Below are 13,172 nucleotides of genomic sequence, written 5' to 3'. Positions count from 1 at the left end.
TGGGAAATAAGAAAACTTACCTTCGTTGGATCAATGATGCCTTTCTCTACCATGTTTACGAACTCGCCAAGCATGGCATCGTAGCCAACATCGGCTGCGCTTTGCATGATTTTCTCAACTATCAGCGATCCTTCAACACCCGCATTCTTGGCAATAGTCATTGCTGGAATTTTCAGTGTTCTCTTGATAATTTCAATACCTTAAAGGAAAAGGTAAATGATGTTAGCAGAAACTAGTCTCGGCAACATAATGGGTTCGTTTGAAATCCCATTACCAGCAAGGGAGCCAACAAAGATTATAACAACCCTCTCTATCCTGCACATAGGCTTGCCAGAAGACTGCAAGAACAAGCAGACCTTTTGTCCCTTTCAAAAATCTTAACACCTCCTACATCAGGGTTGGGGAAACCTTTGGCCTGCACAACCTTTTGGACATATGCCAGTAAATGGACAGAGCAGTAAATAAAATTGTGATCTAATGGTAGGCCAGTTTCAACACACACACACACACCCCATTTTCTATCCAGGCAAGCAAGAGGAATCCTTATAACTGAAATATTCAGCCCCTGAACCTGAGGTTCCCAGTCCCTGCTCTAAGGGATGATGACCTTGAGGGCATCCAGATATAGGGGCTCCCAACACCCACCAACATAGCCAATAGGAGCAATTCAAAGACAGGTTAACCAAAGGAGTTTCCTGCCCACTCAACTGTTTGCACCCCCCAAGAAAGGCTGATAAATGCTCCAAGGAACCAAGATTTCGATGCAAGGGTCTACTGAGGGAGGGAGAAGGTGCTGGAAAACCTCAAGTTAGCTTACATCAGGATCCAAGCCCTTAACTGTTACTTTAAAGCATGTGTAGTGCACCTACCAATTTTCTGATCTTCATTGGCTGGAGTCAAGGTATCTAGTGCCGGAATGCACCGAAGCAGCGCACAGCCGCCTCCTAGAACGATGCCTTCCTCTACGGCAGCACGAGTGGCATTGAGGGCATCCGTGACTCTGTCCTTCTTCTCATTCACCTCAACGTCACTCGTTCCTCCAATCTAAGAAAAGAAATCTTATTTTAAGGCTGCTGTTCTGAGCTCTAATCTGAAAGTTATTTCATAAAGCTCTATAGCAGGGGAAGGTGGATGACGTATGGCCTTCCCTAGGGAATGCTGGGCTACAAAACTCTCATTCTGGCCAGACTAGCTGGGGCTGACGCGAGTCAGACTCCACCATCATCTGGAGGGCCACTGGCTTCCTATTCTCACTTTATAGCCTAGAGAGCGCTAGTTGTACCTGCAGGGGAAAAGGCTATTGTTGTGCAGTGATCTACTTTTGGTGAATGTCACTGTGGTGTTCATCTTTTAGTTGGCAGGTATAGGACTTTTTCTTTCATAATATTATTGGGTGAGCATTTAGTAAATAAAATACTGTATTCTGATATTACAAATTAAAACACCTGCATTAAAGTATTCTTTAAACAACTGTAAACAGCTTAGAAACAATTTATGTATGGGTGTATTTTCAGTATTGTAAATCGTTCTGTGATCCTTGAATGAAGGGAGGTACAGTCGTACCTTGCTTGTCGAACGCCCTGGAATTCGGACGTTTTGGCTCCCAAATGCCGCAAACCCAGAAGTGATTGTTCCGGTTTGCAAACGTTCTTTTGGAACCCGAAAGTCCGACAGGCCTTCCATGGCTTCTGATTGGCTACAGGAGCTTCCTGCAGCCAATCAGAGGCCGCGTTTTGGTTTTGGAAGTCGAACAGACTTCCAGAACTGATTCAGTTTGACTTCCAAGGTAGTTTATAATAGTAAAATAATTTTATGCAATAAGCAACAAATAAAAGTAGTAGTAAATAAATAAATAAAATAGTAATACGCAGATTCACCTTTAGTACAGCTACTCCGTCAGAAAGTTTGGCCAGGCGTTCATTGAGTTTCTCCTTTTCGTATTCACTTGTTGTAACCTCCAGTTGTTCAACTATTTCCTGAATGCGTTTTTCAATTTGTACTTTGTCACCTTTCCCTTTAAGTAGCAAACAGTCATCTTTCGTCACAATGACTTCTCCAACTTTACCAAAGTCATGAGGTTGAATGTCTTCTACATTTATGGTTAAGCCTTCTTCCCCAAACACCTGAAACAGATTAATATTAAATACTTTTAAAAGTCCACGGCTTTTTTCAAATTACTGATTAGCTGGTTTCATTCAGACAGCTTCATTGGGAATGCAATCCTAAACACACTCACTAGAGAAAGCCCCACTAAATTCAGTGAATGGGCTTATTAACACTCTTTTAATTCTTCACCTAGATTTTCTGTACTTGTAACTGCAAAGTGACCAACAGGAAGTAACAGCTTCCTGGACATTTGCAAAAATTGGTTGATTTATTTTATATACTTCTATGGTGATACCCCACCTTTCCTTCAAGGACCTCAACATTGCATACAAAGCTCTTGCTCTCAGCCTCTTATCCCCACAAGGACCTTGAGGTAGGTTAGACTGAGAGACAGCAAGTGGTTCAAAGTCACCCAGCAAGTTCCATGCCTGAATCGGATTTGGACTTCAACCACTACAAATTTGGGTTCAACCACTACAATTTTTTCCGCCAGTTACGTTCACATGCTGAATTGGTTTCTTAATGCACAGAGCTTACACTGGCAAGGTTATCTATTTTCTAAGCAAATCTTTTGTGACTGGAAAGCAGGGCACTGAACAACCAATGTTGTATGCAACGGTAAACAGGGCACGTGCATAGCACGGCTTAGGCCTGGCTCAATTGATCAGCGCGTGGTGCTTTCTTTAAACAGGCACACATCTGTAGCTCAGTTGTAGAGCACATGCTTTGTATGCAAAAGGTGCCAGGTTCAACTCTTGACATCTTTAGGCAAAAATGGGAAAGATTCCTGCCTGAACCCCAGGAAAACATCTGCCAATCGTCTGCTGATGGTTGGTTGGGGTTCTTAAGAATAGGAAGACTACTGGGTTAGGTGGCCAATGGCCTGTCTTTGTATAAATCTCCCATGTTCCTATGGCAATCTGGATTAACATCCAACGCCTTTTGTTAGAAAAGTACATATAATCAACGATGGCTCTGCAAGAAATTGGTAAATGAGTACCCCATACTAATTATTTAGTGTTAGTACTTAAGATACACATGAAAATTTACTTACAGCACCGCCGGTAGCAACTGCCATATCTTTAAGCTGATTTTTTCTATTGTCACCAAAACCGGGTGCTTTCACGGCAACAACCTGTAGGCCAACTTTCAGTCTGAAAAAAGTCAGCACTCAAGAGTTATTAGTTGTTCACGTCTTTATTCCGAAATGGTACAACTGTGTTCTGGTAAAATAAGGCTCTCTATAGTTGACAACACTGAAAATTCAACCGTAAATCAATGAAAGTGATCTACTATTCATGTTTGTTTATTTGTCAGGATTTAAATTTGTTTTCATATTAAAGACTGAAGACTACCGACGAACATCTTCTCCCCCCCCACCCGCGCCCCCACAGTTTAAGCCCATTAGATCTGCAATGATAAGTATTCTTTTATGGAAGTCCTACTTCAATCATTAAGGCTTATTTCCCTTATGATCTGGCCATAAAGTGTACAATTTCTTGGACCAGACAATACCTAGAAAAAGAAAATGTTTTATCTAACTATAGCGAAGATTTTTGCCCTTCCCTGCAACAGTTACCCCTTTCTGCAGCAAGATTACTAAGAAAGATCAAATGGATTAAACTCAAAAGCGTTAAAATTAAAGATAGATACTTGTTCCACGCCTACCTGTTTAATACAAGGGTACTGAGGGCCTCTCCATCAACATCTTCAGCAATAATAACTAAAGGCTTGCGGTGATTATTGGCAATTTCAAGAGCTGGTACTATGGACTGAACACTAGAAATCTTCTTTTCACTGATTAACACGTAAGCATCTTGGAATTCACATTTCTGTCCTACAGATGAAAGCAACGTTGTTGAAATAAATTACAAAGTACTCTCTCAAGAGACAGTGACTATGAACATTCCTCAGTTTCTAATCCTATCATAGCCATTATGCAGCCACCTTCTCTGATACGCTTCAAAAAATATGCCCAATTACAGCATACTTTCAATGGTCTCTAACATACAACTTTTCTTTGAACTTGGTGCTGTTAAAATGCTACCCAAGGACATGCAAAAACAGGGCCATTAATTCTTGCAAAATTGAATTTTAAGATTAAGATAGTATACTCTGGTGTAATGCTACAGAGTTTGTTTACCTAAAACCAGTAACATACAGTTTAATTTCAGTTTAATTCAGGGATGGGCAGAAGGTAGATCAGGATCTACTGGTAGATCTCTCGGTGATCTGCAGATGATCAAAGACTTCTGGCTTCCAAATTTTTAACAATGATGTAATGGTCAAAACAAAACAAGCTTTTTCAACTTCCTTCTAAATTAGGCTGCTTGAAATGAAGGAAGCTTGGGAGAAATATAATTTGTTACTTGTGGGAAAGATTAAAGCTGGATTCCATTTTTTACGTATTTTAGTAGCAATCTTTTTTTTTTTTGCCTGTACCCAAATTTGCCTCCTCACTTACAAGTATGCAAATAAAATGCAAGTATGAGAGGTCCAGCACCTATAATTTGTGAGGCAGCTTCATCAGCAACAGCATGCAAAAGGGCAAACGTGTTACATACCTAGAGTATTCCATTAAGAACCCTAAGAGGTTCATCAAGGTTTCCATCGTGAGATTAAGTTCCTGACAAGTGACATGGGGAGCTCTCACCTTTCCCTGCATGTTTATCCGTATGTACAAACCACATCACATGCCAGAAAAAGTGGCACAACTTTGTGCCACAGATCTAATTCTGTAAATTAGGGAGTGGGTTCTAGTATTTGCAGACGCCTCTATTTTGAGGCAAAAAGGAACACATTACTAAGATTTTTTTTTTTAACTGCGTTTAGTCTATTCCAACAGAACCAAGCTGCTAAGGCAAACGAGCAGCGGGAGTCTTGTGTTCCAACTTACCTTTGGCTGTATTAATGAAGTAGGGAGAGATGTAGCCTCTATCAAACTTCATGCCTTCAATAATTTCTAATTCATCATTCAAAGTTTTTCCGTCCTGTTTTTTTTAAAAAAGGTCATGAAAATTAGCTACACCCTGTGCGCACAACCCATCTCAGAACAAGCTGCTTCATTTTCTGTTTTAGATCTTTAGCTCCCCCATAATGGTGCACTTTTTCTACAATGATGAGGTCTTTTCCTCCACAACGAGCTAGTATCCTATTTTGGCATACAATAAGTAGACCTTACTAGAGTTACCCTTACCTTAACTGTGATAACACCTTTTCGTCCAACTTTTTTCATGGCATCGGAGATTATGTTGCCAATTTCCTTGTCACCATTTGCAGATATTGTAGCAACCTGTCCAAAAAAAAGAGAGAGGTCTGTGTGAACTAGCTACAAATAGTACATTTTTAAAAAAAAAAAAGAGGCTGGGGTATTGATAGCATAGTCACAGAGGCATTACAAAGCAAATTTAAGGAATAGTGCCTAAAACATTTTCTCAGATACAATATTGTTGAATGGAGTGAAATATTACATTTAGCAAGCCCTCTTAAACGGTGCACCCACACAATATACAAGTAGCAGGGAGAAGGAAGATGTTTGTTTATGAAAGAGATAGCATTTACCTGAGCAATTTCTTCTGGAGTCGTGACTGGTTTGGACAACTTCTTCAATTCCTCAATTACAGCATCTACAGCAAGCATCACCCCTGAGGGAACACGGTACAGCTATGCAATTAAACAATCTACATAGTCAACAGCAAACAAAACTTAACCATTGTACTATGCTCCAAGAGCAACAATAAGGCTCATTATAATAATTATAATGATCATGCAATGCATTATCCCTGACTGCTGGGATGCAGTTATCCCATTAAACACCAGGAAGAGATAGGGTCCACACATGTCACAGAGCTGCCTCTTCCCCGCATCATGAATTTCTCCCCAAAAAAGCATTCACTAGGAGGGGTTCTTCACCTAGGAAAACACAGTGCATTGTGCCATTGGTTACCTCCACCTCCAGCATCAAGGGCTTTTACCAGCTAGGGAAACGCCAATCTGATGCCATGGAGGTTCACTCGAATCTGTCTCTGCCTTAAAAAGGCAAGAGCAGGAGGCAGAACCAAAAATGCAACTTCCACAGTGCCAGGCAACAAAAGGCAGAGATAGGAGGTAAGATAAAGATGCAATTTGCTTATTAAGACTGCCTATCTGTGGGCATGCGCTACTCATTTTGGGCAGTAACTGTCCCTCCTACCCTGCCATGCAGTCAGACCTTCAGGGTCTTAATCCTCAACACACTTGTTTCATGCTTTTAAGAAGACCACAAAAGCATTTTATGTGCCTCTTCGCCCAGGTACCATTACGCACAGTAAACAACACATAACGTAAGTTGTCGCCAGAAACAATATACAAAAATTCACTGACCAATGTGCTTTAACAGGAGTCACAATATATGGTTAGTATTTTCATTCTCACATTGCTGTTTAATCTCATGATCCACATTCCATGAGTAACAGGAGTGTGGGAACAGAACTCAGACACTGTAATTCCGTTCTATGTGCTTTTGTACTTTCTCTCTTTGTTCTCTGCTTTCAGACAGAGGAGACGTGTGTGAAGCTGCTGCTCACACTCAGCCATGTTTGTTTTGATATGCTGTAAATAAAGAAGCTTTTGCAATGCCAAATACCTACAGACTCCCTTCTTGCTGATACTCTGCAAACGCTAATAGCATGCCCACAGCTCCACTGGATGTGGGTCGCTGGACACCTGCGTAAGAGGAAGGGATGTACGCATATCTATGACCAGAAAATTAGACACCCCACTTCCCATTTTCTTTTCACAAAAGTAGCACATTGTCATGTTTCTGCAACATTGGTACATACAGTGGTACCTCAGGTTACATACGCTTCAGCTTACAGACTCTGCTAACCCAGAAATAGTGCTTTAGGTTAAGAACTTTGCTTCAGGATGAGAACAGAAATTGTGCTCCGGCAGCAGGGGGCCCCATTAACTAAAGTGGTGCTTCAGGTTAAGAACAGTTTCAGGTTAAGTACAGACCTCCCGAACGAATTAAGTACTTAATCCAAGGTACCACTGTAATTTGAAAACAAATTCCAAGATAAACAAGGAAGATAACTAGAAGAATTGGCATGTGTGAGCCAACATTATCCACATCATTACCTCTCCTGATCTCCACTGGATTTGCTCCTTTGCTGATCATTTCAAACCCCTCCCTGGCAATCGAACGTGCCAGTACCGTTGCGGTCGTAGTACCGTCTCCCGCCTCTTCATTGGTATTGTTGGCAACATCCTGAACTAACTTGGCTCCAATGTTTTTGTACTTGTCCTTCAAGTCAATTGACTTGGCTACTGTCACGCCATCTTTCGTCACCTTAGGGCTTCCCCAGCTCTGTTCAATAATTACTGTTCTCCCCTGTAAAAACATGACACACACACACACGCACAATGAAACACTGGATTACTAGGGTAATTTCTTCCTGAGGCTGGAAGCCGCAACGCTTTCCAGGAAGGCAGATATGCACTCTCCCTAATACAATGTACGTGTATACATTGCCTCCAACAATGTCTCGCATCGATTTCAACAGTGCAACAGACTCCCTTGAAAGATGGTGGATTCTCCTTCCTTGGAGATTTTTAAGCGGAGTTTGGATGGCCGTCTGTCATGGATGCTTCAGCCAAGATTTCTGCATAGCAGGGGTTGGACTAGAGGACCCTCTGAACTCTACAATGTCATGATTATAGAAGATTAGAAGAGCCTGCTGTATCAGGTCAACGGCCCATCTAGCCAAGCGTCCTGTTCCCCCAGTGGCCAACCAGCTGCCTGTGGAAGGCCCATAAGCATCTGAACACAAGAGTACTCCCCCTTCCTGTTGTTTGCGGCAACTGGTATTATTTTTTTTTGCTGGGCAGAGCACTGAGAGGGGTTGTTTTATTGTTGTTAGCCGCCCTGAGCCCGGCTTCAGCTGGAGAGGGCGGGATATAAATAAAATTCATTATTATTATTATTCCATTCCTTGCTACTGAAGTGGAAGAGGAAAGGTGTTGTAGCAAAAGGACCAGCTTAGCATGGTGAGTCTTCTACGCCCTGTCATTGAGACTGAGGAGAAATTAGCCTGGAACGTGCACACAAATACACACCCAAACATTGCCTGCTCTCTCTTAGGAGAGGGGGGGGGGAGGTGAAACATCTTTTATCCTTTCCAATTATCATGGTGAAATAAATGACAAGGTCTCAACATTAAAATGTATGGATCTTCCCTAGCCTTCCAACAAAGGTCATTGGGAAGGAGAAAGTAATTATCTTGATTACTAATTGGTCATCTCTTTATTGGGAGCTCCCATGAACCTTCAGTCTCTGTGATCAAGCCAATCTTATCAACTAGGGGCCCCTCATCTTGGATAGTATAATTGTTTTAAGAACCCTGCTTGGCACCAGGTTCAATCTCAGTTTATAGACTTTCCTAGTGATACGAAGAAGCGAATTCTTGGCTGATACATGAGCTACTTGGCGGCAACTGGTATTTGGAAGAATTATGACCTCCAGCTGTGGTGGTAGCAAAGCAGAACCACTGGGGGTAGCAGCCATTAATAGCCTTCTTCCCCCATGAATTTGTCCACCCCTCTTTCAAAGCCATCTGAATTGGTGGTCATCACTGCCTCCTGCAGCAGCAAGTTCCACTAGTTTAACTGCGTTGTGTGGCTTGCAGTGTTGATGCACGATCTGGCTTTGGCTAACATTTACAGACTTTCCCCCCAAATGATCCCTTAGTAAGCAGAGAGCTATGTCAAGATGCTTGGTATACACATGGAACCAATGTTTACAGCTCTGAACTTCAGGTTTTACATACATACATACATGCAAAAATATTTTTAGCAGGCATTCAACTAATGTTGAATGAAGTATTTACACTTCCACAATGGAACTTCCTCCCCCGCACCAAAAAAAAATCTGTTTTAGGGGCTCCCTCTGCCTTTTAGAACAGATATGGGGATAGCTAGTGCTCATGCAAGTGGGACGGACATTCTGCTACATAAACACAATTTTTTTGCTCTAACAGGACCCGTGTAAAACTTCAATGTATGATGTTTATTTATGGGACACCTGTCAAGCTACTAATCATTCTGAGTGCTCACGGGTTGCAGAACACTGAGCGTAGACATAGCTTGTTCCTCTCTGCCACCTATTGACACAACCGCAGCACATCAGCCACGGCTGCAACGCCTGTAGGGGCATATTATATAGCAATATATAATATTTATTTATCCGTACACATGGTGCATTTGGAACAACCCATGAATGTTGGAGGGGAGCAGCAGCAATATCTTATGTAAGGAAGCGTGGGCACAGAGAATGTGAATGTAAAGGAATAGTTCCATTTAAACTGTTGGTATAGAGAACACAAAATGTAAACTAGTTGTTCGTTACCGTGTGGCTTTTATACCTAAACTCTGTTGTTCTTGTACCTTATTTTAACTTTTTCTAAGAATTTGTCTGCAAATCACCTTGTCATATTTACCAGATTAGTAAAAATTTAAAAATGACCAGCTCTGAGGACATCAGAGGAACTGCATAAAACGGAGGTCCACCAATTCCAATTAGCCTTGGTAACCAGCCAAACTTTCTGCCCACTGCTGGCAATGCCACTCTCTGAGGAACAAGGTCTTGCTTGACTAAGATATTGTATGGCACAGCTGGGCTGTGGGAAACTTTCTAACTTTGCACTGAGCCAGAAAGCTCACCAAAGAAATATCACCAGTTTTTTCCTGAGTCTCTCTGTTCAGTGTGAGGGCAAGGATAGCGACTGTCCAGAGTACTGCTGGGACTTTTGCTCACTTGAAGCACATTTTACCAGTGATAAGCACATTTATGTACTGCTATAAGTGGACAATGGTGTGACTACAAAGGAGCAGAGGGATGTGTTACACAGGTGTAGGAAACTAAAGCAGGGAGCAGGAGAGGCAGGAAGAGCATGTGACTGAAGAGCAGTGAGTGTTTGCAATGAAGAAGACAGAGCTTTGGGATTGTTAATGGTTAACTGAGATACTTTACGTATTACTAAAGATTCATGTCTGTAGCATATTGCAAGGTTCCATCTAGAATACTTAGCGAGACTCCCTGCTGCTGCTTTCCCTGGCTGGCCTTACAAGCCCAAAAGAAATTCAGATGAAGGCCACCTTGTGCATACACCTCTTGATGCCCTTTGTCCTGCCTGAAGGTCTAGCCACCATTAAGGCAAAAAGGAGAGCAAATGAGTGATGCATTCTGCCTCTCTCAAACTAGTTATATATGCAGCTGCCATGTAGACTTGAAACCTTTGAGGATTTTAGCTCAAAGGAATAACAAAGTGAGAGAATGCATGAATGAACATGTCCCAACTATCTCATTCATCTACTTGCCAGGCAACAAATCCTAATTCGTGTCAAGTATGTATGCCAGTGGCAATAAATTTACAGGAATGCTCTAGCAAAGCATTTTAAAGAGGACCCAAAGGACAAGGTCCAGTCAAAGTGAAGCACTTTTAAGCCCCAATGATTCCATTGGAAGGTTATTTAAGCACATGCTCACCTCTCTCACTGAAAAACCAGTCAGACCCCAAAGCTCTTAATTTTGACTGGATCGTACCCCAAGCATGTAGGATATATTTTGGACTATGCTCATCCCTTCAGCACAAGCTTCCGCATAACAGCAAGTAAAGCCATTTCAGTACCTTTGGTCCCAAGGTGACGGCCACAGCATCAGCGAGAAGGTCAACGCCCTGCAGCATAAGAGCTCTAGCATCCGCTCCAAATTTAACTTCTTTTGCATAGGATCTCGTAAGGTGCGGGGCCAGTGCTCTGGACACCGGCCTTATCTGACGCAGCACTGTTGGTAAACGGAGCATTTCTGCAAACGAACGAAATTTTAAGAGAAATCAGTGCCAACACAACCACTGCTTTATCTGGCACGTGCTAGAGAGCGTTCCATGCCTGTAGCCATGAGCTCAGTCGCGACCATTGCTTGAAGGTACACAAAGTGGCTGAAGTAGTCTGAATGCCAGCACTGCCTTTTGAAAAATGGCAACTGAATTACAGGGCCATGCATGACCGGCAACAGCCATAAGACCCAATGGGTCATCTAGTCCAGGAATAGGCAAACTAGGTCCTCCAGATGCTCTGGGACTACAATTCCCATCATCCCTGACCACTGGTCCTGTTAGCTAGGGATGATGGGGGTTGTAGTCCCAAAACATCTGGAGGGCCAAGTTTGCCTATGCCTGACGTGGTCCAAGCCCCTGCAACCATATGGGCTGCTTACTTGAAGGTCCCTGAGGTGGCACAATGACTGTTAACCAGAAGGTGTCAAGCCCACCTAGGGACAGCTGTGGGCAGGATTCCTGCTTGCAGGGGGGTTGGACTAGATGACCCTCGGGGTTCCTCCCAACTCTAAAGTTCTATTATTTTATGCGCTAACACCAATTAACCCTGTATGCTAGCATAGGACACTTAAGGCCCTCCAGATATTGCTGGACTACTGCTCCTTAACCACTGCTCAGTTGATGCAGTTGATGAATGTTAGGAGCATAAGAAAAGGAGGGAACCAGGTTTCACAACCCTGGCATACATATTTATCCTGAGGGAGAAAGTATTATATAATTTCAGCACTGATTTCATTTCAACAGAGTGCATGTGCGTTTTAGAACATATACACATGGTCAGAACTACTGAGCAAAGACTTGTTTAATGGGGCATATCTAGATAGCTCAGTTGGTTATGAAAATGCCAAGCTTGCAGGTCTGATACCCATACAGGGAACTGCATATCCTTGCTTTTTTCAGGGAATTAGTCTCAATGACCCACAGGGACCCTTCCAACTCTAGGGTCCTACAAATCGGAAGGGGTTTCCTATTGATTCCTATTCATTCATTCATTCCTATTGATTCCAATTAGTTACCTTGCTGTTAAGTTTCAATGCAAAGGACCCTAGGGAACTGCAATACTGAACTAACCAAATACCAGGAATAATGGAGATAGGGAAACTGCTCAGGTCATCAAGGAAAAGCCAATTAAAGAAAACGGGGAGGTCGGGTGGGAGAGAGGAAAGAGGCCTCAGGAGGAGAAAACAGGGTAGAATAAAGTTCAATGAGCTAGCCCAGCGTATCCTTTGCCCCCCACACGTGCTCCTTCCTACCATCAGGTCGGCACACAAGGTCATGCGGACCCACGCCTCCCCCTGCCGCCAGGAGGGCAGCGCTGCAATGAAAGGGGAAGGCTGACTTTTGACCCACCTTTTCCCCCCCCTCCCCCAGGGCGGAGGTGGGGGTGGGAAAGAGAAGGGAGCAGCCCCACCTTTAACGTGGAGGGAAAAACGCGACAAGGTCTCCTTCAGCAGCAGCTTCACCAGGGAAGTCGCAGAGGGGCGCCAGAGCACGTGCACCAGTCCCAAGCAGCCTCTACCCGCCTCCCTACGCAAAAAAGGGCCTTGAAGGGTTGTGATTTATTTTGGGGTGGGGGTGGGGGGGGAGGTTCAGCCTAAGCGGAAACCGTCAAAGCGGGGATCGGACCTCGGCGTGGAAGACTCGCAGGTCCCGCCCCTCCATCTCCCAACACACGTGTGACCGCATTCACACGACAGGGGAGCGGCGGGAATAAAGGCGCTCGGCCTGAAGGAGAGGTCTGGCGCGGCTGCTGCAAAGGCCGCTTCTTCCCCCTGATAAATGGGCTCCCTCTCCCGCTACCCCCGCCACGTCTCTATAAAATCAAGGACTGAGACACGCGTCCCCCCCAATAAGGAGTTCCCTGATCCCATCTACCCTTTCCCCTATGGGGACTAAACCACTTTGTGCGGCGGGGAGGGGGGTGGTCAGGAGACCATGCGGGGAGGAAAAAACCGTTTTCAGGCACAGGACCCTCCCCGCTCCCATTGGTCACATCTCTTCCTTTCCTCTCTCCTTCGCCCCCCCCCCCCGCCGCTTACTCTTTGGCGGCGGCTCTGCGCTGGAAGCGGTTGCAGTACGAACGGCAGCGGGCTCGGCTCGGACCGCACGCGCACAGCCTGGGAAGCAGCGCGGCTCTCTCGCGACTCTCCTCCGCCGCCCCGCCCCTTCCTCCTCCCCTCTCCGGAGCCCACG

At 44.0% G+C, this 13,172-nt stretch overlaps 1 protein-coding gene and 1 long non-coding RNA gene across 2 annotated transcripts in view; one reads left to right on the top strand and one right to left on the bottom strand.

Annotated features, from left to right (window-relative positions):
• HSPD1 (heat shock protein family D (Hsp60) member 1) overlaps window positions 1-13,172 on the bottom strand; it is a 13,853-nt gene extending 681 nt beyond the window's left edge. Inside the window, exons 1-11 of the mRNA XM_082191480.1 lie at window positions 13,019-13,172; window positions 10,773-10,948; window positions 7,225-7,477; window positions 5,668-5,750; window positions 5,303-5,398; window positions 5,003-5,096; window positions 3,775-3,943; window positions 3,161-3,260; window positions 1,878-2,123; window positions 870-1,044; window positions 21-199 (exon numbers count right to left, since the gene is read on the bottom strand). Of these exons, the coding sequence (XP_082047606.1) occupies window positions 21-199; window positions 870-1,044; window positions 1,878-2,123; window positions 3,161-3,260; window positions 3,775-3,943; window positions 5,003-5,096; window positions 5,303-5,398; window positions 5,668-5,750; window positions 7,225-7,477; window positions 10,773-10,946 (1,569 nt within the window). The 5' untranslated portion in view covers window positions 10,947-10,948; window positions 13,019-13,172. The remainder of the gene's footprint in view (window positions 1-20; window positions 200-869; window positions 1,045-1,877; window positions 2,124-3,160; window positions 3,261-3,774; window positions 3,944-5,002; window positions 5,097-5,302; window positions 5,399-5,667; window positions 5,751-7,224; window positions 7,478-10,772; window positions 10,949-13,018) is intronic.
• On the top strand, window positions 7,485-9,595 carry LOC309525300. The gene is made up of 2 exons (XR_014216136.1): window positions 7,485-7,933; window positions 8,566-9,595. It is a non-coding gene; the product is annotated as an uncharacterized lncRNA (long non-coding RNA).

Source organism: Podarcis vaucheri (assembly GCF_965113315.1).
Source record: "Podarcis vaucheri genome assembly, chromosome: 1".
NCBI lineage: Eukaryota > Metazoa > Chordata > Lepidosauria > Squamata > Lacertidae > Podarcis > Podarcis vaucheri.
Note: the sequence above shows the minus strand (reverse complement) of the source record. Positions and strands in the feature narration are given on the sequence as shown.